Source organism: Schistocerca gregaria, chromosome 9 (assembly GCF_023897955.1).
Source record: "Schistocerca gregaria isolate iqSchGreg1 chromosome 9, iqSchGreg1.2, whole genome shotgun sequence".
Classification (NCBI taxonomy): domain Eukaryota; kingdom Metazoa; phylum Arthropoda; class Insecta; order Orthoptera; family Acrididae; genus Schistocerca; species Schistocerca gregaria.
The window spans coordinates 91,113,670-91,140,665 of record NC_064928.1 but is presented as its reverse complement, the minus strand read 5'-3'; the positions used below and the strand labels follow the sequence as shown (position 1 = coordinate 91,140,665).

The following is a 26,996-nucleotide window of genomic DNA, read 5'->3' as shown; positions in this document are numbered from 1 at the left end:
CCAACGGGCACAATATTTCGGCGATCAGACATGTCGCCATCGTCAGGGCCGCTGACGAACTGAGCTCCTGACGGCGGCGGCCTATTTAAATCCCCCCCCCCCCTCCCCCCCCCCCCCCCCCCTGCGGACAGCTCTCTTCGCCATCCTCGCCCGCTCGCCGGCGGTCGCGAAGGCGATGTGCTTGCTACGTCCACCCTGGTCGCCAGTTCGTACTTCTTGCTGAGAGTCTTCTTAAGCGGTCATCGGCCTCCCGCCCCCGGGAGCTCCGTTCGTCAGCGCCCCTGACGATGGCGTCATGTCTGATCGCCGAATTATTGTGCCCGTTGGACACTATGAACCGGCAGTATACCCGTGAACTTTTCGAGCAACAAATACGCCGGGATAAACTGAAGAATCACATGGTTTTATTAGCATTTATACCAGGCCATAACCATTTATTTTTTTTCTTTTTGACCTTCACCAGTTCTTATCTTCTAGTCTGATCCTGCCTAGCACGAACTTTTTGCAGTATCCTTCACTGACATTCGAGAAGTAGCATTACATACATCGTCAATCTTATTCAGTAGGTATAATGTTACTTATAATCCGTCTTGATTGCAAATTTGTTATTCATATGACCAGTTTCGGTTCATTCAGAACCATCTTCAGATCTGATATTTCAATTACGGCAGTAACCCGTCCAAATCACATGCTGCATGTGAAAGTTGCTGGATTTGGATACTCTCTTTCAAATTCTAAAGGTGGCAGGGGAAAAATACAGGGGGCGAAAGGCTATTTACAATTTGTACAGAAACCAGATGGCAGTTATAAGAATCGAGGGGCATGAGAGGGAGGCAGTGGTTGGGAAGGGAGTGAGACAGGGTGGTAGCCTATCCCCGATGTTATTCAATCTGTATATTGAGCAAGCAGTAAAGGAAACAAAAGAAGAATTCGGAGTAGGTATTAAAGTCCATTGGGAAGAAACAAAAACTTTGAGGTTCGCCGATGACATTGTAACTCTTGTCAGAGACAAAATGGCTCTGAGCACTATGGGACTTAACAGCTATGGTCATCAGTCCCCTAGAACTTAGAACTACTTAAACCTAACTAACCTAAGGACATCACACAACACCCAATCATCACGAGGAAGAGAAAATCCCTGACCCCGCCGGGAGTCGAACACGGGAATCCGGGCGTGGGAAGAGAGAACTCTACCGCGCGACCACGAGTTGCGGACTGTCAGAAACAGCAAGGGACTTGGAAGAGCAGTTGAACGGAATGGACAGTGTCTTGAAAGGAGGGTATAAGAGGAACATCAACAAAAGCAAAACGAGGATAATGGAATGTAGTCGAATTAAGTCGGGTGATGTTGAGGGAATGAGATTAGGAAATGAGACACTTAAAGTAGTAAAGGAGTCTTGCTATTTGGGGGGCAAAATAAGTTATGATGGTCGAAGTAGAGAGGATATAAAATGTAGACTTGCAATGGCAAAGAAAGCGTTTCTGAAGAAGAGAAATTTGTTAACATCGAGTATAGATTTAAGTGTCAGGAAGTCGTTTCTGAAAGTATTTGTATGGAGTATAGCCATGTATGGAAGTTAAACATGGACGATAAATAGTTTGGACAAGAAGAGAAGCTTTCGAAATGTGGTGCTACAGAAGAATGCTGAACATTAGATGGGTAGATCACGTAACTAATGAGGAGGTATTGAATAGGATTGGAGGGAAGAGACGTTTGTGGCATAACTTGACCAGAAGAAGGGATCGGTTGGTAGGACAAGTCCTGAGGCATGAAGGGATCACAAATTTAGCATTGGAGGGCAGCGTGGAGGGTAAAAATCGTAGAGGGAGACCAAGAGATGAATACACTAAGCAGATTCAGAAGGATGTAGGTTGCAGTAGATACTGTGAGATAATGAAGCTTGCACAGGATAGATTAGCATGGAGAGCTGCATCAAACCAGTCTCAGGAGTGAAGACGACGACAACAACAACAACTGTTGTAACTGAAATATCAGATCTGAAGATGGTTCTGAATGAACCGAAACGGGTCATATGAATAAAAAAATTTGCAATCGAGACGGATTATAAGTGACATTATAAGATCACTGAATGCTGTTATCCCATTAGACATTATGCCTGTTTTTGCAAAATTATTCAGTAGGTTTTCAGAAAAGCAAAATTAATCAAATCCTAGCGTCACAAGGATCGTGAGTGCACTCACCCTTGGCCTGCCTGAGCAGCGGCAGGAAGGCCCTGGCCGTCCTGAGGGCGCCCACCACGTTGAGGCGCAGCACCTGCTCCCACTGCGCCGAGCCCTGGGCGTCGAGCCGGCCGCGGCAGCAGGACCCCGACGTGTTCACCACCGCCCACAGGCCTGCAACACGCCGCCACACACACGCATCTCACAGCTGTACCCACAAACCACAAGTTCCGGGTTGTTCATCTGCACTGAGGCAACAAAAGTCACTGGACGCCGGTACGAACATTGTGGTGTGCGTACTGTAAGACCTTCGGTGCGCACACCGTCAGATTATTTGACTTGTCGCTCTAACGAAGTAGGCGAGTGTCAGCAATCTGTCTCGTGGTCTTATCGTGGCGTGTTTATCTTCTGCCGTTAGGTCAGACGATAGAAAGGCCACTTGCACGCTTAGAGTAGCAGACTCACGTGACCAACTTTAAACAGAACTCGATTAATTTTCACAAACATTTATTAAAATAATAACAAGCATAAAATTACTTAACTTGCTTCTAGATGCTATTTAAAATTGACAATCTGAAGTTCCTTTGGTCTTGGTACGTTAATCTTATTCTCAAATATCTCTGATACTTGACAAAGTGTCTATACATTTATCTTCATGGCTATGGACAGGAATATGACAGACTAATGCATACTGGTACAGACTGGTGCAGACAAATGCAGACTGACTAATCGGAGGTCTGTACACTCGTTATAATACCTCACACAATCAGGTATCACTGCACGAGTGTGATCCTCGAGGAGAAAAGGTTCTACATTAGCAGCAATCTCATTGGCTGCGTTACATATTAATACGCGGATCGGCGGAAGCAGAATTTGGTCCGTCTCTAAGGCAGCACCATTTCATACTCCAGAGGCGGACGAGCGCTGCACCTGCGCTGTTGTGCTTAGAGGGTAGCGCTCTAGTGGGAAAGTTGTGTATGTGTACGCGCTGACTACGCGGCACAACGTACACAACACACATATACAGGGTGACAAATATTTAAACCGAACAACAAATGCAGCTAACAGTAAGTGAAAAAATCATGAAATTTCACATTTAAAAAATATTATTTTTTAGTGTTTTTGAACTTCCACTGCTATGAGTGTGGATCCTGAATCCTTCCTGGCCATGCTGACAAAGTTATATGAATTTATTTTTAAAAGTATAGACAATGCAAATTAAAATGTCCTGAGGTGCCTCTCCTTCTCCAAGTCGGCCAGTTTCATGCACTACCCCCCTTAAACCAACAAACACTTTTCCATTTTTTATGACCAAGAGACAACACATTAACACAACCCAATTTCATTTACAGTAGATTTTCAAAAATGCCGAACCATCGGTCCAGGAAGCGACACACACGACGTCTGAGGTGTGCCGGCGCCCCGTCATGTTGGAACCACATGCGCTGTCTTGTAGGGAGCGGGACGTCTTCCAGCAGTTCTGACAATGCTCTGGCGAGAACATTGTAATAGCGCCTGCCATTTAATGGCCTAGGTAGCAGATACGGCCCAATTAAACAGTCCCCAACAACACCGACTCCACATTAACGAAGAACCCACTTGATGAGCGGTAGTAACTGTGGAATGTGGGTTATGCTCACTCCAAACATGCGAACTGTGCATGTTGAAGACTCCATCACGTCCGAACGGTGCTTCATCGGTAAACAACACACAGGATGGAAATGTAGGATTCATTTCACACTGTTTCAGGTACCACTGCGAAAACTGTGCTCTGGGTGGATAATCAACTGGTTCCAGGTTGTAGACACGCTGTAAGTGAAAGTGACGTAACAATTGCTCTCGAAGTAATGTTCATACATTCGACTGATTCGCCCCCAAGTTACGTGCAATTGCACAAGTGCTGATTGAAGGATCCGTTCCACATGCTGCAAGACAGCTTCCCAAAATTTCCCGCGAAAGGCAAAGGTCCCGAGTTCGAGTCTCGGTCGGGCACACAGTTTTAATCTGCCAGGAGGTTTCACATCAGCGCACACTCCGCTGCAGAGTGAAAATCTCATTCTGGAAACATCCCCCAGGCTGTGGCTAAGCCATGTCTCCGCAGTATCCTTTCTTTCAGGAGTGCTAGTTCTGCAAGGTTCGCAGGAGAGCTTCTGTAAAGTTTGGAAGGTAGGAGACGAGGTACTGGCAGAAGTAAAGCTGTGAGTACCGGGCGTGAGCCGTGCTTCGTTAGCTGAGATGGTACAGCACTTGCCAGCGAAAGGCAAAGGTCCCGAGTTCGAGTCTCAGTCGGGCACACAGTTTTAATCTGCCAGGAAGTTTCATATCAGCGCGCACTCCGCTGCAGAGTCAAAATCTCATTCTGGAAACAGGGCATCTACCTGGGAAACCGTGTCTATGGCCCTCTGAGTCTCGTGAACGAACAGTGCGAGCTGTGTGCACACGATCGTGTTTTTCGAAACCCGTGCTGATTCCTACAGAGTAGATTTCTAGTCTCCAGAAAAGTCATTATACACGAACATCATACGTGTTCCAGAATCCTAACACTCGCGCAATTATGAACGGTGATACAGACAGAATGACTCATTTCTACAGGGGACTTCCAACGACCTCTTGACTCTATGTCACGTCCAGCTGGCGCCGGGAAAAGGAGGTCCGACACGAAATTGGGAGGGACCTCACGGCTTTTGTCACCTCATTGTACCGCCTCAGCTATGGTGTACCAGTTCTTATTGCATGTCTTTGTTGCTCTTTTCTACTCTACTCTATTTCCCTCAGCATCACCCGACTTAATTCGACTACATTCCATTATCCTCGTTTTGCTTTTGTTGATATTCATCTTATATCCTCCTCTCAAGACACTGTCCATTCCGTTGAACTGCTCTTCCAAGTCCTTTGCTGTCTCTAACAGGATTACAATGTCATCGGCGAACCTCAGAGTTTTTATTCCTTCTCCGGGGATTTTAATTTCTACTCCGAATTTTTCTTTTGTTTCCTTTACTGCTTGCTCAATATTCAAATGGAAAAACGTCGGGGAGAGGCTACAACCCTGTCTCACTCCATTCCCAACCACTGCTTCCCTTTCATGTCCTTCGACTCTTATAACTGCCATCTGGTTTCTGTACAAATTGTAAATAGCCTTTCGCTTCTTGTATTTCTCTAAGCCTACAATTGCCAGAAACGTAGTCTTGTCTTCCCTTAACCTATCGTCTAAGATAAGCCACAGGGTCAGTATTGCCTCATGTGTTCCAAAATTTGCACGGAATCCAAACTCAGCTTACCCGAGGTCGGCTTCTACCAGTTTTTCCATTCATCTGTAAAGCATTCGTGTTAGTATTTTGCAGTCGTGACTAATTAAACAGATAATTTGCTAATTTTCACACCTGTCAGCACTTGCTTTCGTTGGATTAATTATATTGTTCTTGAAGTCTGAGGGTATTTCGCCTGTCTCATTCATCTTGCTCACCAGATGGTAGGGTTTCGTCAGGGCTGGCCTTCCCAAGGCTATTAGTAGTTCTAATGGTATGTTGTCTACTACCGAGGCCTTGTTTCGACTTAGGTCTTTCAGTGCTCTGTCAAACTCTTCACGCAGTATCATATCTCCCATTTCATCTTCATCTACATCCTCTTCAATCTCCATAATATTCCTTCAAGTACATCATTGATGCACAACGCAGCGGAATAAGGAGGCCCGACACAATATTAAGAGATATCCCACGACTTTTGTCACCCCGGTGTGTTACTCCTTCACTATCAACTATATTCGCAACACATTTTGCAGACAGTGTGCAGATATAGCACTGAATGAAACTGCAAAATTATTCCATTGTACGACACATAGTTCAGGAGACATGATGTCATAAACTTTAAGCATAAAGTTAGAAACTACATGGTACGAGCGTAAACGCATAGCTGTAAGTACACTACTGGCCATTAAAGTTGCTACACCACGAAGATGACTTGCTACAGACGCGAAATTTAACCGACAGGAAGAAGATGCTGTGATATGCAAATGATTAGATTTTCAGAGCATTCAGACAATGTTGGCGCCGGTGGCGACACCTACACCGTCCTGATATGAGGAAAGTTCCCAACCAATTTCTCATACACAAACAGCAGTTGACCCGCATTGCGTGGTGAAACGTTGTTGTGATGCCTCGTGTAAGGAGGAGAAATGCGTACCATCACGTTTCCAACTTTGATAAAGGATTGTAGCCTATCGTGATTGTGGTTTATCGTATCGCGACATTCCTGCTCGCCTTGGTCGAGGTCCAATGAATGTGAGCAGTATATGGAAACGGTGGGTTCAGGAGGGTAATACGGAACGCCGTGCTGGATCACAACGGCCTCGTATCACTAGCAGCCACGTCTAGAGCCCTGAGTCAACAGATGGGGACGTTTGCAAGACAACAACCATCTGCACGAACAGTTCGACGACGTTTGCATCAGCATAGACTATCTGCTCTGAGACCATGGCTGCGGTTACCCTTGAGGCTGCATCACAGACAGGAGCGCCTGCGATGGTGTACTGAACGACGAACTTGGGTGCACGAATGACAAAACGTTATTTTTCGGATGAATCCAGCGTGTATCGGTCATGGCCATTCTGGAGTATCACCCGGCGTGATGGTATGGGTTGCCATTGGTTACACGTCTCGGTCACCTCTTGTTCTCATTGACGGCACTTTGAACAGTGGACGTTACATTTCAGATGTGTTACGACCCGTGGCCCTACCCTTCATTCGATCGCTACGAAACCCTACATTTCAGCAGCATAATGCACGACCGCATGTTGCAGGTCCTGTACGGGCCTTTCTGGATACAGAAAATGTTCGACTGCTGCCCTGGCCAGCACATTCTACAGATCAGTTGAAAACGTCTGGTCAATGGCGGCCGAGCAACTGGCTCGTCACAATACGCCAGTCACTACTCGTGATGAACTGTGGTATCGTGTTGAAGCTGCATGGGCAGCTGTACCTGTACACTCCATCCAAGCTCTGTTTGACTCAATGCCCAGGCGTATCGAGGCCGTTATTACGGCCAGAGGTGGTTGTTGTCGTTACTGATTTCTCAGGATCTATGCACCCAAATTGCGTGAAAATGTAATCACATATCAGTTCTAGTATAATATATTTCTCCAAGGAATACCCGTTTATCATCTGCATTTCTTCTTGGTGTAGCAAATTTTAATGACCAGTAGTGCACATAGCCGGGTTTCTGTACTAGTACATAAATAAACAAGATTATGACAAAAGGAGCAGGTACATTGGAGTGCCGCATCAAAACGGAAGACTGATGACATAAAAAAATTCAGTTAAAACCGTAGTGATACTCGAAGATCTGGTCTGCCGGCAATCTAAACTAATAAAATTATTGCGAGCTTTCAGCAGTGTTAAGTGGTAGAATACCCACGACCTTTCGGACAAGTTCCTCTTCGCCACTGCCAGGTGAAGACTGCTGTGTTTTACGCTCGAAAATGACAGAGAAGTTCTCGTCGGACACCGCAGACAACTGTACATGAATCGTCAGCTGAACTGCACCGTGCTTTCAGCCGTCCGAATAAAAACTGCGCGTAGCAAAGTGTGCTGTATCCGCCTTCCCCCGAGCAGTACACGCGCTCTGCCAGAAATACCGAAGTCAGATCGACGTGCTGAGGCATTAGAATGGTGGGCGCGGTGGTTGGTTGCCTAACGCACCGCGTGGCCTTCGGGAACGGCGCCAGGCGCGCATTAGCTTTAATGGGATACGCGATCACCTGCCGGCGGTTTCCCAAACAAGTTCTGCCGGCTGCTGGAATCTAGACTTGCGCCTTCTTTTCCTACTATTTTTCCCCCCTCCTTCCTTTTAGCGAGGCGATATTTGCCCTTCTTCGCCATCTGAGACAGCGAATATTCCTTTCACGTAACAAGCGCTGACATTTGCCAAGAGTATGCAACTTCTATGTATCTGGCTGGGTTTCTAAACATGACCTCACCATTAGCGCTCCGGAATTTTAATTTCTTTATTCATATCTTGTGTCCATACCAACCAAGTGGCACATTATCAGGTAAGTGATGCATCCGACGATTATGTAGCGAGAATCAGAACACGTACTAGCTTGTGAAAGGTCGTAATTACGGTTTTATAGATTCCAACTGCGCAGGTCGATGGGACTCTCAGCGCTACGTTGTTAATCGTGCGAAGTACGTTCAATAAGTAAAGAAGCAAGGCGTTTCTTTTATGAACGCAGGTTGGTTTTATTCTGGGTGCCAATGCAACACAATCTCCCTTACGCCACCTTACTGGAAGGGCCTTTATGCCCGCATGGTAGCACTCTACTGGTTGGACTACACAGTGGCTCCGGGAACACTTTCCTGAGTTTAAATACTCCAGCTGGCCACCAAACTTCCTAGACATGAACATTATTGAGCATATCTGGGATGCCTTGCAACGTGCTGTTCAGAAGAGATCTCCATCCCCTCGTACTCTTACTGATTTATGGACAGTCCTGCAGGATTCATGGTGTCTATCCCTTCCAACACTACTTTAGATATTTGTCCACGCCACGTCCTGTTGCGGCACTTCTGCGAGCTCACGGAGGCCCTACGCGATGTTAGGCAGATGTACCGGTTTCTTTGGCTCTTCATTGTATTGAACACATTAACTTATTTATAAAGTTATCAGGCGTTTGTAGCTGTTTTATACATGGAAATTCGAGTCTTTAAAGAACGGGTAGTACAGAAACTCTCCACTGGAATGGTCACTTAGATATATGTGTAGATTACAAGCGCTTAAAACTGCATCAATCTTCTGTACGTAGTATATTAAATTACTGCGCGCAGAGAGACATTAAATCATTTTTGGCGTGCCTCGTAGGCGATCAGAACGGTAAGAACGACTAATTCGAAGTAACCTCTGCCATGTACTTCACACTGCTTTGCAGGTATGTCGACCTAGAACTTGTGTCAGGTGTTTTGTTATTTAGGCTGCGACACTCCACACCGCTTTCGTGGCCCGTGCACCTGTATGTTGCCGGACAGTCGGTGTGTCTAAGCTTTCACGGCAAACCGGCTTGGTGTCGTGTCGTTAATAAATACACTTTCACATTTCAGCTACTCGCTCACTTATAAGCGAAAAAACTTGAATTCTCTCCGTATATTTCGTTTCCTCCTCCTACCGTTTCTAGAAAGCCTCTCCTCAGACTCAGTAAATGCGATTACAGTAAATGGCCATCGTGTTTTTTTTTATGCAACAGTTTTCTGTTCAGTATCCTCTCGTGACCATATTTGGTAGTGCAATATCACATTTGACTGCAGAAGCAACTGTATCAGACACCGTAATGTGTGTAGGAACCAATGACGTTACCCCTTACTTATGGAAAGCAAACATTATCATTGCATTATTTTCTGATTTTTATTATGTCAGTTGTGTCATACCTCTGTACGCGAGAGTTCCACACTCCCAAACATCCCTAGGTCCACTGTTTTCCGATGTGATAGTGAAGTGGAAACGTGAAGGCACAAACACAGGACAAAATCCTACAGGCCGACCTCGTGTGTTGACCGACAGAGACCGCCGACAGTTGAAGAGGGTCGTAATGTGTAATAGGCAGACATCTATCCAGACCATCACACAGGAATTCCAAACTGCACCAGGATCCACTGCAAGTACTATGTTAGGCGGGAGGTGAGAAAACTTGGATTTCATGTACGAGCGGCTGCTCATAAGCCACACAACAAACCGGTAACTGCCAAACGACACCTCGCTTGGTGTGTAAGCAGCGTAAACATTGGACGATTGAACACTGTAAAAACGTTGTGTGGAGTGAAGAATCACGGTACACAATGCGGCGGTCCGATGGCAGGGTGTTGGTATAGCGAATGCCCGGTGAACGTCATCTGCCAGGGTCTGTAGAGCCAAAAGTAATATTCGGAGGCTGTGGTGTTATGGTGTGGTCATGTTACTCACGGAGAGGGATTCCACTCCTTGATGTTTTGCGTGGCACTATCACAGCAGAGGCCTACATTGATGTTTTAAGCACCTTCTTGCTCCCAACTGCTGATGAGCAATTCGGGGATGGCGACTGCATCTTCCCTCACGATCGAACATCTTTTCATAATGCACGGCCTGTGGCGGAGTGGTTACCTGCCAGTAAAATCCCTGTAATGAGCTGGCCTACACAGCCCTGAACTTAATCCTATAGAACACCTGTGGGATGTTTTGGAACGCCGACTTCGTGCCAAGGTTCACCGACCGATATCGATACCTCTCCTCAGTGCAGCACTCCGTGAAGAATGGGCTGCCATTCCCCAAGAAACCCTCGAGCACCTGATTGAACGTATGCCTGCGAGAGTGGAAGCTGTCATCAAGGCTGAGGGTGGACCAACATCATACTGAATTCCAGCGTTACCGCTGGAGGGCGCCACGAACTTCTAAGTCATATTCAGCCAGGTATCGGGATTCTTTTGATCACATAGTGCATATGTGAAAAAGTACCACCACTGGTGTTTCCTAAGAATGTCTTTATTTTAAGACACGACTAGTTTCGGCGGCCGATTATCGACATTCTCAGGCACCAGCATTGCCGAAAGAGTATCTGATTTCCTTGGCGCATTTACTGTGGGATCATTGTTAACTAGGACACGTGGGCTAGCTCTCATGAGGAGTCTGCACTCGACGCCGTGTCGTGGTGTTGGAGACAGTATAGACTCGTGATGGCAGCTACCCCCCGTGTGGTGGTTAACAATTATCTCACAGTAAATGCGCCAGGGAAATGAAATACGCTTTCGGCAGTGGGTCTGAGGATGGCAGTAATGTGCCTCCGAAACTTGTCGTGTGATAAAGACATTCTCAGGATACACCAGTGGTAGTCCTTTTTTTCATACGATATAATTTTGTAGGTAGATTGAGTGGTATGTGGACATACTATCTGCAAAATGTGGTACGTAGAGGGTTGTTCGCTCGCAGAGGGGTTTTGTGACAAGTACGTGCCATGTAAACAGCGCCGGGAATTAGCTTACCGGCAGCGTCCGAGAGTAGTAAGATTCTAGCCTCCAGAATCATTCCTCCGCTTACTCCACACTCTTATGCATCACGAACGTGGTCATATTCATTTGTTTTCCATTCCATTAAAACCATTAAAGTGCATCTGCAGCCCGACGCTCTTCCATTGCAGTCTCTTCCTTCACACACAGAACTACGTCTAAGAAACTCTCTCGGAGAGTGATTCCTCAGCATTCACCGACTCTCTTACTCTGCTATATGTAAACGCTTCCGAAGTCTGCTCTCGGAAAATTCTCAGATGCTTATAGAAAGTGCTCGCAAGTAATCATTAGACGGTAGCTAGCAGCGAGTCCTTCCCTAGTCTAAATATTCTGTGAATACTATCTGAGAGTGGCAAACTGTCTTAGAGCAAAAAAACTGACATGTATTGCACCCCTGATTGTGCTAAACCCTAACGTAAGATTATACCTTTTAATGAGTAGATTTTAAGTTTATAAATTCGATCAATAAATATATGCTACACCAGAATCAGATTTTTATTGTACCCGGTAGCTGTTAGACCCCGACGGCCTTGCCGCAGTGGTTACACTGGCTACCGTCAGATCACCAGTCAGGCTTGGCTAGCACTTGGATGGGTCACCGACCGGATTTGCTGTCGGGCAAGTAGGGTGCACTCACCCCTTGTGAGCGCAATTGAGGGGCTACCTGATCGACGACTGACAACGGCCGGGAGAGCGGTGTGCTGAGCACATGCTCCTTCGCTTCCGAATCGGGGACGCCTCCGGGCTGAGGATGACACGGCGGCCGGTCGGAATCGTTGGGCCGACAAGACTGTTTGGACGGTGTGTGTGTGTGTGTGTGTGTGTGTGTGTGTGTGTGTGTGTGTGTGTGTGTCTGTCTGTCTGTCTGTCTGAACGCTATTACACAGGCAAGCTACAACTGGGAAAAACGGACCGGTTAAAACCAATTCGTAATAACCGATATTTTCCGGTATCTGTTTGGTCTCGGCTATGACACGTGTTTTTTATATTTTACTAATAACGGAAATATCAGTCAGCCATGGCAGCAGAGCCAAAATTTTTAGCATTTAAATAAACCTTCTTTTTGAAAAAAGGTAAAATTTGCCAGTGTGAAATATTGCGTATTATACAAAATGGGAAAACGGAAAAGTGCTTTTTTAATAAAAATGTCTACAGAAAAGAGCAACAAAGACATGCAATAAGAACGGGTACACCATCGCTGAGGCGGTACAGTGAGGTGACAGAAGCCGTGAGGGCCCTCCCAATTTCGTGTCGGACCTCCTTTTACCGGCGTAGTGCGTCAGCCCTCCCCATGAACCATGGACCTTGCCGTTGGTGGAGAGGCTTGCGTGCCTCAGCGATACAGATAGCCGTACCGTAGGTGCAACCACAACGGAGGGGTATCTGTTGAGTGGCCAGACAAACGTGTGGTTCCTGGACAGGGGCAGCAGCCTTTCCAGTAGTTGCAGGGACAACAGTCTGGATGATTGACTGACCTGGCCTTGTAACAATAACCAAAACGGCCTTGCTGTGCTGGTACTACGAACGGCTGAAAGCAAGGGGAAACTACGGCCGTAATTTTTCCCGAGGTTATGAAGCTTTACTGTATGATTAAATGATGATGGCGTCCTCTTGGGTAAAATATTCCGGAGGTAAAATAGTCCCCCAGTCGGATCTCCGGGCGGGGACTACTCAAGAGGATGACGTTATTAGGAGAAAGAAAACTGGCGTTCTACGGATCGGAGCGTGGAATGTCAGATCCCTTAATCGGGCAGGTAGGTTAGAAAATTTAAAAAGGGAAATGGATAAGTTAAAGTTAGATATAGTTGGGAATTAGTGAAGTCCGGTGGCAGGAGGAACAAGACTTCTGGTCTGGTGACTACAGGGTTATAAACACAAAATCAAATAGGGATAATTCAGGAGTAGGTTTAACAATGAATAGGAAAATAGGAATGCGGGTAAGCTACTACAAACAGCATACTGAACGCATTATTGTGGCTAAGATAGATACAAAGCCCACACATACTACAGCAGTACAAGTTTATATGCCAACTAGCTCTGCAGATTACGAAGAAATTGAAGAAATGTATGATCAAATAAAAGAAATTATTCAGATAGTGAAGGGAGAAAAATTTAATAGTCATGGGTGACTGGAATTTGAGTGTAGGAAAAGGGAGCGACGGAAACGTAGTAGGTGGATATGGATTGGGGATAAGAAATGAAAGAGGAAGCCGCCTGGTAGAATTTTGCACAGAGCACAACTTAATCATAGCTAACACTTGGTTTAAGAATCATGAAAGAAGGTTGTATCCATGGAAGAACCCTGGAGATACTAAAAGGTATTAGATAGATTATATAATGGTAAGACAGAGATTTGGGAACGAGGTTTTAAATTGTAAGACATTTCCAGGGGCAGATGTGAGCATAAGGGAACATTTGACAGGAATGGGGGAAAGAAATACAGTAGAAGACTAATGGGTAGCTCTGAGGGATGAAGTAGTGAAGGCAGCAGAGGATCAAGTAGGTAAAAATACGAGGGCTCGTAGAAATCCTTGGGTAACAGAAGAAATATTGAATTTAATTGGTGAAAGGAGAAAATATAAAAATGCAACAAATGAAGCAGGCAAAAAGGAATACAAACGCCTCAAAAATGAGATAGACATGAAGTGCAAAATGGCTAAGCAGGGATGGCTAGAGGACAAATGTAAGGATGTAGAGGCTTATCTCACTAGGGGTAAGATAGATACTGCCTACAGGAAAATTAAAGAGACCTTTGGAGATAAGAGAACCACTTGTATGAACATCAAGAGCTCAGATGGAAACCCAGTTCAAAGCCAAGAAGGGAAAGCAGAAAGGTGGAAGTAGTATATAGAGGGTATATACAAGGGCGATGTGCTTGAGGACAATGTTATGGAAATGGAAGAGGATGTAGATGAGGATGAAATGGGAGATACGATACTGCGTGAAGAGTTTGACAGAGCACTGAAAGACCTGAGTCGAAACAAGGCCCCCGGAGTAGACAACATTCCATTAGAACTACTGACGGCCTTGGGAGAGCCAGTCCTGACAAAACTCTACCATCTGGTGAGCAAGATGTATGAAACAGGCGAAATACCCTCAGACTTCAGGAAGAATATAATAATTCCAATCCCAAAGAAAGCAGGTGTTGACAGATGTGAAAATTACCGAACAATCAGTTTAATAAGCCATAGCTGCAAAACACTAACACGAATTCTTTACAGACGAATGGAAAAACTAGTAGAAGCCGACCTCGATGAAGATCAGTTTGGATTCCGTAGAAATACTGGAACACGTGAGCCAATACTGAACTTACGACTTATCTTAGAAAAAAGATTAAGGAAAGGCAAACCTACGTTTCTAGACTTAGAGAAAGCTTTTGACAATGTTGACTGGAATACTCTATTTCAAATTCTAAAGGTGGCAGGGGTAAAATACAGGGAGCGAAAGGCTATCTACAATTTGTACAGAATCCAGATGGCAGTTATAAGAGTCGAGGGACATGAAAGGGAAGCAGTGGTTGGGAAGGGAGTGAGACAGGGTTGTAGCCTCTCCCCGATGTTACTCAATCTGTATATTGAGCAAGCAGTAAAGGAAACAACAGAAAAATTCGGAGTAGGTATTAAAATCCATGGAGAAGAAATAAAAACTTTGAGGTTCGCCAATGACATCGTAATTCTGTCAGAGACAGCAAGGGACTTGGAAGAGCAGTTGAATGGAATGGATAGTGTCTTGAGAGGAGGCTATAAGATGAACATCAACAAAAGCAAAACGAGGATAATGGAATGTAGTCGAATTAAGTCTGGTGATGCTGAGGAAATTAGATTAGGAAATGAGACACTTAAAGTAGTAAAGGAGTTTTGTTATTTGGGGAGCAAAATAACTGATGATGGTCGAAGTAGAGAGCACATAAAATGTAGACTGGCAATGGCAAGGAAAGCGTTTCTGAAGAAGAGAAATTGTTAACATCGAGTATAGATTTAAGTGTCAGGAAGTCTTTTGTGAAAGTATTTGTATGGAGTGTAGCCATGTATGGGAGTGAAACATGGACGATAAATAGTTTGGACAAGAAGAGAATAGAAGCTTTCGAAATGTGGTGCTACAGAAGAATGCTGAAGAGTAGATGGGTAGATCACATAACTAACGAGGAGGTATTGAATAGGTTTGGGGAGAATAGAAGTCTGTGGCACAACTTGGCTAGAAGAAGGGATCGGTTGGTAGGACATGTTCTGAGGCATCAAGGGATCACCAATTTAGTATTGGAGGGCAGCGTGGAGGGTAAAAATCTTAGAGGGAGACCAAGAGATGAATACACTAAGCAGATTCAGAAGGATCTAGGTTGCATTAGGTACTTGGAGATGATGAAGCTTGCACATGATTAGCATGGAGAGCTGCGTCAAGCCAGTCTCTGGACTGAAGACCACAATGAAAAAAGTGCGTCAGCTCGATGTGGCATTTATTCAGCAACACATTAGACGCCCCTGCAGAAATACTGAGTAATGCTGCATCTGTAGCCTTGCTCAACTGTCAAAGTGTTGTCGGTGCCGGATTTTGTCACGAACTGGCCTCTCTATTTGTCCCATGTCACGCGATCTGAGTGGTCCAATCATTCGCTCTGACTGTCCGGAATGTTCTTCAAACCAGTTGCGAACAGTTGTGGCCGGGTGACATGGCGCACCGTGACCCATCATTAGGGAAGGCGAGACTCTTGAATGGCTGGAAATAGTCTGCAGGTAGCCGAGCATAGGCCCTTCCAGTCAGTGATCGGTTCAGTTGGGCCAGAGAACCCAGTCCATTCCGTATAAAAGCCCACACCACTATGGAGCCAGCACCAGCTCCCAAAGTGCCCTGTTGAGAACGTAACGACCAAGGCTTCATCCGGTTTGCATCACACTCGAACCCTATCGTCGGCTCTTATCAACTAAAATCGGGAGTCATCTGACCAGGGTCCAGCCGATATATCACGCACCCAGGAGAAGCTGTTCATGGCACTGGAGTCCCACGTATGCTGCCATAGTCCATTAACGCCAAATCTGGCCGCACTGCCCTGACGGATACGTTCGTCGTACGTCCCACATTGATTCTTTTGATTAAGAGTAATACAGCCACTGCAGTATCGGTTTTGTGGTTATTTCATGGTTATTGCATGTCTGTTAGCCCTGACAACTCTACGCAAACGCCGGTGGTCTATGTGGTTAAGCGAAGGCCTTCGACCACTACGTTGCCCGTGGTGAGGGATGACGACCGAAATTTGTTATCGTCGGCACACATTTCACACTGTTGCTTTCAGAGTACTAGATTCCCGAACAATTTCCGAAATGGAATGTCGCATACGTATGGCTCCAACTACCAATCCGCTTTCAAAGTCTGTTAAATCCTGTCGTGCTGCCATAATTACGTCGGAAACCTTTCCACGTGGACCAGCTGAATACAAATGACGGCTCCGTCATTGCACTGCACTTTTATACCTTGTGTACGCGATAGCACAGCTATCTGTGTAGCTGCATATCACGATCGATGACTTTTGCCACTTCAGCATAGTATTAAAATGATTTGAGTGTTGGTAGTCACGATGTAAGTAAAACTGACTATGAACTAATACAGTTAATACTGGCCTTATTTCTACTACTGTTGCTGCTGCCGCTAATAATGAAATAATGATAACAATAAAAACAATTATGGCAGTGGCAGACGTAAAATGAACTTATAAGTGTACAAAATTCAAGTTTTATGATACAGCGAGTTCTGAGCAAACGAAATTTAAGCAGATTGTATCAGCCAAGAGTATTGGGAAATGAGGAAGATCTGGTTGGAAAGACGGTTGTACAAATCGTCTCAGAGTAGCACTCACAAGCAACGTGCTCCGTACTTTGTCGCAATCTACTACCATGGAACGTATGCTCTGATGTCTTCACACAAGTCCTTCCGTCCGTCTTCTAGTTAGCTGTTTTTCAGATGTTTCTTTTACCTTCAATATTTCGGAGAACCTGTTCGTCTACAAAGAGTGTAAAAAATCTACGTACCGAAAAATGCTGAGTGTTTAGATGGTACCAATAAACCCACGTCCACCCTCAGTTACTTAAAGAATTGAGGTACCACGTATAAAAAAGCTTCGAACACCTGATTAATTTACAAATGAGTTAATGTGTTAAATATTTGACGTTGAACTTATAAGTTTAGAGAAGGTTTGAAATTGTGCTTAAAATATGTTAGACGTTGGTATGTGCTCTCATTATGGAACACAGGATGATTTTAATTTGGGTAATTTTGCACCGCATTTTACGTAAAAGCTAGTTTCTCACGCTTCTCATATGTTTATCGTCATACCTCTTGAACCGTGTGTCTTTCAATGATACTCGTATAATGTTGGAAGTACATTCAGTAGTACATGTGGATATTCGCTCCAAGATGCGAATAGACGATACAGACAATAAAAGTGGATGTGTGTGTGTGTGTGTGTGTGTGTGTGTGTGTGTGTGTGTTTGTGCGTTCTAAGAAGCCTACCACAACAAAGGTCAAAATTTAATAATGATTGTGGTGTTGCTCACGCTGCTAAATACTGCATTTTCGGGCAACAACAAAGTTATTATGTGGCAGGTGTCATTAGAGCACAGTTAATAAAGTCATTTCATGTAATAATGAATAACCTAGACACTCGTCTTTTCGTGTTTCCCAAGGTGGTCTCGTTGTAAAATCATGGCTCAACCGTCGAAAATCTAGGTGGCGATGATTCCATGCTCGGATGCAAAGAGGCCTAGGTTTTATTATGCGATATTCAAAAGTTTTATGGATGTGTTTCACAAACCATTCTTGAAGATTAAACATTTGACAGTTAGTTCAATGGTGCTGTAAAAAAATAATCAACACTTCCTTTTTTATTGCTTTTGTTCCAACATCACAAACACACAAAACATCACAATACAAACCATACTTGAAAACATCTTCCTCACTGTTAAAGTTGGCATTTTATAAGCTGACTGCAATATGCGTCTTTCCAACATGACGTCCAAGACTTGACTTTCTCAAGGTCCAACTCTCTAACTAACTATAATTGCTTACGTGCCCAAAACTCAGAGTTACAAGTACGTCAAAGATCGTAGTGACAAAAGAAAGAATACACATAAGAATAATTTCATTACAATACAAACATATAGATATATCAAAGCACCTCTACATTAATGAAATCAAATCTAAATGTTGTCTCAGAAATACGTCAACTACTTTACAGAAACATAGTAGAATATTGCTGGTATCGAGAGGTTCAGCTCAGCTGCCGTAATGGTTACGTAATTCAAGTACCATTACAATGTGTGTGTTCTCCACCTCCTGCTAAACAACATGACCGATTTCAACCAAATCTGTAACGCATATCCCTTGCTGGGAGGCAGAAATCGCTGTGGGACTAGGTACCACTTACCTTCCACAGTTCAGGACATGGAAAATGGAAATGAGCGTTTGGCGCCATTGGCCGGGAGGCCCCTTGCGGGAGAACCGGCAACACGCGGGGAAGCCGTACCGTACACAACATGCACACAAGCTACACCCACCCCTCACACAGTGAGATGATTTTTGGCCAATCACCCACTAACATATAACGAACCTTGATTGTTTCAGGACTGTTTCAGGAATGTAGCAGCAGCAGACCAGGACACATCGCCATCGCGTCACGGTATGATGCATGATACCCACACTAACAAACCCAACCTTGCATGAACTGTCGCAGCTAGTAAGCCACTACTGCTCTTACTACCCATCCCACTGTCGCAGAGGTTTTTTTCCCTCGGCACGAGCCTTGGCACTTTTTTTCCTCTGCTCTTCAAATCGCTACCCGCACTAGCGAATCGTCCACTGTCTATCACCTGATGGACCGTCTTAATGCGTAATCTTACCCAGACACACGGATAACATCACAGCCCAGCATCCTGTGATCCACTAATTAGATAACTAACAAGTTGACGGAGGCGACAGTAGAACTTTTGGTTTGGTCACCACGTTGGTGCGGGCGTGGAGGGGCCCCATCTCTGCTGCGGGGCAGGTCCGGCCGCCGTGGTGCAGGTCTTACTACATTCGACGCCACACTGGGCGACCTGCGTGCCGGATGGGGATGGAATGATGATGGAGACGACACAACACCCAGTACCTGAGCGAAGAAAGTCTCCTACCCAACCGGGAATCGAACCCGGGCCCGTAGGGCGGCAGTCCGTCACGCTGACCACCCAGCTATCGAGGCGGACAGTTCAGGACATGTTATGCCATAAACAACGAGACGCATGAAAAACTGCCGCTTCATGCATCACACTTAAATTTAGTATGTCTTTGCTACTAACTCTATTCTCAACATGCACTGGTCAGCCAGAACATTGTGATATACAGGGTGAAAAGTATTTAAACCGACAAACTCTGGGAGGTTGTAGGGGACATCAAAACAAATATTTTTCCCTAATGTCGTTTTTTCCTATGAGGATTATTTAAACCGGTGGAGGCCGTATAACGCTTTTCAGTAGTTAGAGGACGTATCACGATCTTCAGTTGTAGGCAACTGCTGTCCACCAGTGTAGTACTGCATTGTCTCTGTTTACTAATGGAGCGATACACCTGGAGTGAGTACACTGATATGGTTGGTGCGTGCTATGGACCACAACGGACGAGCTGCACATCGGGTTTATCAAGAACAATATCCTAATGGCCATTTCCCGCATCATACGTCCTTTGCTGCTGTGTACCAACGTCTGCGTGAGACCAGGTCGTTTAGCAGATTACCTGGACAGGAACACCATCGCACGGTAAGAACGCAGCAATTTGAGGAAGCTGTCTTGCAGCATGTGGAGCGGGATCCTTCAATCAGCACTCGTGCAATTGCACGTAACATGGGGACGAATCAGACGAATGTAAGAACAGCCCTTCGAGAGCAATTGTTACGTCCATTTCACTTACAGCGTGTCCACAACCTGGAACCAGTTGATTATCCACCCAGAGCACAGTTTTCGCAGTGGTACCTGGAACAGTGTGAAATGCATCCTACATTTCCATTCTCTGTGTTGTTTACCGATGAAGCAACGTTCGGGCGTCATGGAGTCTTCAACATGTACAATTCACATGTTTGGAGTGAGGATAACCCACATGCCACAGTTATTATCGCTCATCAAGTGCGGTTCTTTGTTAATGCGTGGGTGGCGACTGATGTTGGGGACTGTTTAATTGGGCCGTATCTGCTACCTAGGCCATTAAACAGCAGGCTCTATTACAATTTTCTCACCAGAGCATTGCCAGAATTGCTGGAAGACGTCCCACTTCCTGTAAGACAACGTATGTGGTTCCAACATGACGGGGCGCCAGCACATTCCAGTCGCCGTGTGCGTCGATTCCTGGACCGACGGTTCCCAGAAACGTGGATTGGCAGAGGTGGTCCTGTACCATGGCCTGCTCGATCCCCAGATAAGTCCCCTCTGGGATTTTTGTGTGGGGAGAGATGCGCAACCTTGTTTACGCAACTCCTGTTACATCAGAAGAGGATCTTCAGGTCCAGATTGTATACCGATTAGGTTCCTTTCAGATTACGCTGATACTATAGCTCCCTACTTAGCATTCATATACAACCGCTCGCTCACCGATAGATCTGTACCTACAGATTGCAAAATTGCGCAGGTCGCACCAGTGTTCAAGAAGGGTAGTAGGAGTAATCCATTTAACTACAGACCTATATCATTGACGTCGGTTTGCAGTAGGGTTTTGGAACATATACTGTATTCAAACATTATGAACCACCTCGAAGGGAACGATCTATTGACACGTAATCAGCATGGCTTCAGAAAACATCGCTCTTGTGCAACGCAGCTAGCTCTTTATTCGCACGAAGTAATGGCCGCTATCGACAGGGGATCTCAAGTTGATTCCGTATTTCTAGATTTCCGGAAAGCTTTTGACACCGTTCCTCACAAGCAACTTCTAATCAAGCTGCGGAGCTATGGGGTATCGTCTCAGTTGTGCGACTGGATTCGTGATTTCCTGTCAGGAAGGTCGCAGTTCGTAGTAATAGACGGCAAATCATCGAGTAAAACTGAAGTGATATCAGGTGTTCCCCAGGGAACCGTCCTGGGACCTCTACTATTCCTGATCTATATAAATGACCTGGGTGACAATTTGAGCAGTTCTCTTAGACTGTTCGCAGATGATTTTGTAATTTACCGTCTAGTAAGGTCATCCGAAGACCAGTATCAGTTGCAAAGCGATTTAGAAAAGATTGGTGTATGGTGTGGCAGGTGGCAGTTGACGCTAAATAACGAAAAGTGTGAGGTGATCCACATGAGTTCCAAAAGAAATCCGTTGGAATTCAATTACTCGATAAATAGTACAATTCACAAGGCTGTCAATTCAACTAAGCACCTGGGTGTTAATATTACGAACAACTTCAGTTGGAAGGACCACATAGATAATATTGTCGGGAAGGCGACCCAAAGGTTGCGTTTCATTGGCAGGACACTTAGAAGATGCAACAACTCCACTAAAGAGACAGCTTACACTACACTCGTTCGTCCTCTGTTAGAATATTGCTGCGCGGTGTGGGATCCTTACCAGGTGGGATTGACGGAGGACATCGAAAGGGTGCAAAAAAAGGGCAGCTCGTTTTGTATTATCACGTAATAGGGGAGAGAGTGTGGCAGATATGATACACGAGTTGGGATGGAAGTCATTACAGCATAGACGTTTTTCGTCGCGGCGAGACCTTCTTACGAAATTTCAGTCACCAACTTTCTCTTCCGAATGCTAAAATATTTTGTTGAGCCCAACCTACGTAGGTAGCGATGATCATCAAAATAAAATAAGAGAAATCAGAGCTCGAACAGAAAGGTTTAGGTGCTCGTTTTTCCCGCTCGCTGTTCGGGAGTGGAATAGTAGAGAGATAGTATGATTGTGGTTCGATGAACCCTCTGCCAAGCACTTAAATGTGAATTGCAGAGTAGTCATGTAGATGTATGTAGATGTAGATGTAGATCTGGTTGCCCGGATAGTAGCAGCAGCAGGAACAGTTCAGGATACTCCTGGGGTTTTTGCCCGTGTCGCACAGAACATGATCCGACGGTGTAACATTTGTTGACTTGTCAATGGAGGCATTTTTGAAAATCTACTGTAATTGAAATTGGGCTGTCTTAATGTGTTGGCTCTTGATCATAAAAAAATGGTAAAGTGTTTGTTGGTTTAATTAATTTTCAGCCAGAGAAATCATCCTCTACCGGTTTAAGTAATCCTCACAGGAAAAAATGACATTAGGGAAAAATATTTGTTTCGATGTCCCCTACAACCTCCCAGAGTTCGTCGGTTTAAATACTTTTCACCCTGTAAACCCGTCTTCGCGATAGAAGCGTCACCTGGCGAGGAATGACTGCCAGACACATGCACTGTGGATGTGGTTTCAGTGACCTTTCTGTCTGTGTGTAGAATGGGGAAGGCGCGCGACCTATCTGAGTTTGAGAGAGGGCGGCTTGTGATGGCCCAGAGGCTCGTTACGAGCATCTGTGGTGAGTGTCTTCATCATGTGGTGAAACTAAGGTGAAACCACTTCCAGATGTCGTGGGGCTGGGCGGCCCCCCCTCCCCCCCCCCCCCCCTCCCCATTACAGCTGTTGGACGTTGTAGGCTGGGCAGACTGGTCAAACATGACAATCGGCGTCTTGTGGGGGAATTAACACCAGACTGTAATGCAGAGCAGAGTACAGGTGTACACCGAACAGTGCTAATAATGTGCGTCGGCAGCCTACGACCCAACCGTGTGCCAGTGTTAACACCACGACATCGGCAACTATGACTGCAATGGACACGTGGCCATCGGCACTGGACGTTGGCGCAGTGGCAGAGCTCTGCATGGTCTGATGAATCCCGATACCTTCTTCATGATGCCGGTGGGAGGGTGCGATTCCGTCATCTTCCTGATGGACAGCTCCTTGATACCTATACTGTGGGGTGGAGACAAGCTGACGGGGCTGTGTTATGCTCTGGGAAACATTCACGTGGGCATCCATGGGTCCACTGGAGCTCCTGAAATGGATCATGACGCCCAAGAGGTATCATACTCTGGTACACCGCTTCATGACCATCATATTTCTGGACGGCACTCGCACTTTTCAACAAGGTAAAAGGCCGTGTGACAAGGCCAGGAGAGTGATGGAGCGGTTCGAGAAACATAGCGCCTCTAGCCGTCTAACTCGCCAGATCTGAACCCGATCGCACGTATCTGGGATGTGATCAAAAGTGGCGTCATAGCTCATCGCCCCCCCCCCCCCCCCCAACCACTGCGGAATTTACGTAACTTGTGTGTGCAAAAGTAGTGCCATCTCCCTCCAGCTACCAAGCTCTTGTTTCTTCCATGCGACGACGCTTCGCCGCTGTTATCCATGTCAAAGGTGGACATACTGGCTGGGTATTAGGTGGTCATAATGTTCTGGGTGATCAGGGTATTTCGCAGACAGTTTCCACGTACGCCGCTGAACGTACAGGTCATAGGCAAAATAATGTGAACATCCAGGCCCATATCGATGATGTTTCATTGAATGGTTCGCGCGCTGATGCTTGGTGAAGGCTCAGTATTGAAATCTGCAGCAATTTGCGGAAGGGTTGCACTTCTGTTACGTTGAATAATTCTCTTCACTCGTCGCTGGTCCCGTTCTTGCAGATCTTTTCCCGGCCGAGGTGGTCTCGCGGTTCTAGGCGCGCAGTCCGGAATCGTGCGACTGCTACGGTCGCGGGTTGGAATCCTGCCTCGGGCATGGATGTGTGTGATGTCCTTAGGTTAGTTAGGTTTAAGTAGTTCTAAGCTCTAGGGGACTGATGACTCCAGATGTTATGCCCCATAGTGCTCAGAGCCATTTGAACCATTTTTCCGGCCGCAGCGATGTCGGAGATTTGATGTTTTTTTTTCCGGATTCCTGATAGTGACGGTACACTCGTGAAATGGTCGTATGGGAAAATTCCCACTTCATCCCTAACTCGGAGATGCTGTATCTCATCGCTCGTGCGCCGACTATAAGACCACGTTCAAACTCACGTAAATCTTGATAACCTGCCATTGTAACAGTAGTCGCCGACTGCAGCGCCGTTTTCTGCCTGTTTGTATCTCTCGCTATCTGAATACGCATGCCTGCCTCAGTTTCTTTGGCGCTTCAGTGTAACTGCTTTGGTAATATTCTCCGGTCCCGGAGGAGGTTCGAGTCCTCTCTGGCATGGGTGTGTGTGTTTGTCCTTAGGATAATTTAGGTTAAGTAGTGTGTAAGCTTAGGGACTGATGACCTTAGCAGTTAAGTCCCAGAAGATTTGACACACATTTGAACAATATTCTCCTGAAAATATTAAATCATTTGGTAGTGCATTTCATAATTGGGCAGGTAAGGCTTAAACCCGTGTAAGGTATTAGAGGCGTTTGGTAACTTGTGACCGCCTTGCCGCTGGATGTGACGTAAGAGGTTTTTGAATCGGGGAGTGGTCCCAGCAGCTCCGCCGGAGGCAGGTGCAGCCGTCCTTACGGCCTCGCGCCGCTGGAAATGAGCAGGAAAAGGAACAGGAAAAAAGGAAACCTCCGCGGCGGACGTGCCCTCGGCAAGGACGTCTCCCACCAGCGGACACCAGACACCTGCCAGCGCCGGCAGGGCGTCCCAGCAGACGCCGGGAGAATCACCGACCGGGCTAAGTGAAGACGTCTGATCTCTCGTCGGTGGACTTTCTCGTGTGACCAAATACCGTGACATTTGAATCTTTGATAACCACGAGACTAATAACGCATACATATTGGTTGAGCCCAGAATAGGTAGATCACCTCTGTTCGTGTTTAGCCGGCCAGAGTGGTCGTGCGGTTCTAAGCGCTACAGTCAGGAACCGAGCCACATCGGGCATGGATGTGTGTGATGTACTTAGGTTAGTTAGGTTTAAGTAGTTCTAAGTTCTAGGCGACTGATGACCTCAGAAGTTAAGTCGCATAGTGCTCAGAGCCATTTTTGTTTGTGTTTGTCGCGCCGTATTTGTGGTGTCACCGCCAGACACAACACTTGCTAGGTGGTAGTCTTTAAATCGGCCGCGGTCCGTTAGTAAACGTCGGACCCGCGTGCAGCCATTATCAGTGATTGCAGACCGAGCGCCGCCACACGGCAGGTCTAGAGAGCCTAGCACTCGCCCCAGTTGACTTTGCTAGCGATGGTTCACTGTCTACATACGCTCTCATTTGACGACAGTTTAGCATAGCCTTCAGCTACGTCATTTGCTACGACCTAGCAAGCCGCCATATTCAGTTACTATCTTCAAGAATGTATTCTGAACAGATAAGATTGTGAATCATGTACCTTCAAGAGCGACGTTCATCATTAATGGATTAAAGTTGAGTATCAAACTAATTACGTCCGCTTTCTAAATTCTCATTCCATGTCATGTTCCAGACCTCACGTCAGTATAGTTCTTCCCTCCTCACGCCAGGCTGCGTGAGCTAAACCGCGTGCATTTCAGCTTCCACTCGTAACACGGTGTTGGCTCTTCTGCTAACACAAAAGTATTTGTTTTCCCTATGACGTAATCTTACTAGTGCAGCCACATGCGCGACATTGTTACACATTAAATTTGTGTAAAATAATAAACTGGTGCAGCTTGGAAATGCGTTTAGATGGACAATGAGTCGGGTGTGACTGTGGAGAGCTTGAAGAGCAGTACTAAGACCCGAAATGAGATAATAGAGTGGTCAAAATAAATGTAAACACAGAACATAATAAGAAACAAAGGTGATTTCGTTCTCTCAGATACACTTATAACATAAGCATAAACAAAAATAAAAAAAAACCTTACAAAAGATTCCACTGTAAACATTATAGTGTCTTTCACTGTCATCTTGCATAACACATTATTTATGAACCAATTAGCCCTCCTCGTAACTGTGCCGTAAGTGGATCATCGAGATTGCGGCGTCATAGCGAAGCTCTAGGAGGCATGGCTAAGCCAGCGTTTCTCATTTGTCGGTGCGGCATTCAGCGACTATACTCTTCTGTAGTTCGTCCCCGAGGCAAAATTTTATTGTTGAGGCACATTAGTGCGACTGGCCAGTGTAATAAGTTTGTACTGTGAGGCAGACTCAAGTGAGCTCCCATGGGAACTGAGCCACTGGTCGAATGTGAACATTAATGAAAACCATATGCAACTCAATCTTGATGCCTGCCAGCAGGGCATCAGCTCGAATCACAAGACCAGAATCGTTTTACAGTGGTTTGACTGACATGGTAATCAACTCACGTTGACATCTCGGTCGCCTGTTTGCAACCGATAAAACGCACCTGGTACGATATCAGGTGGGAGCTGCACCGGCCCGCAATTTACAGGAATTCCATCGCCTCTGCGTACTCATCTGGTACCAAATACTCCCAGAAACATAGAAGAGCTTGTCGAATCGCGGCTGTATTGAGTCCCAAGTGTGGGCCAGCAAGCTGTTAAGTACCGGGTAGTCATAATTAAAGTCTCGCCGCTCACAAAGCTCCAGTGACGGCTGTAGTTATAGTATGGCAGCGAAACTTGGTGGATATTCCAATGCTTCCATGCGGAGCGGACTTATTCTGGGGAAAAATAGTTCTAATTTTGGCCACCAGGTGCAAATCTGGCGCTGTGAATGAAGAAAATACGTGCAGAATGGCTTTCATAAGTAATGGATTAGGGACGGGACGTGGGCAGAACAGGCCAAACACGTGGCAAAGGCACAGTGTTGATTTTATTATTACCTGCCGCTTACACAATTTGGTCAATATGAGCACCCGAGTCGTCTATGAGATGCTGTGTAGCG

General features: G+C 45.8%; 1 protein-coding gene across 1 annotated transcript in view; it reads right to left on the bottom strand.

Moving 5' to 3' along the window:
* The window catches only part of LOC126292304 (uncharacterized), a 389,476-nt gene that overhangs the window by 20,032 nt on the left and 342,448 nt on the right, over window positions 1-26,996 (bottom strand). Inside the window, exon 7 of the mRNA XM_049986236.1 lies at window positions 2,203-2,355. Coding sequence (XP_049842193.1) covers window positions 2,203-2,355 — 153 coding nt within the window. The remainder of the gene's footprint in view (window positions 1-2,202; window positions 2,356-26,996) is intronic.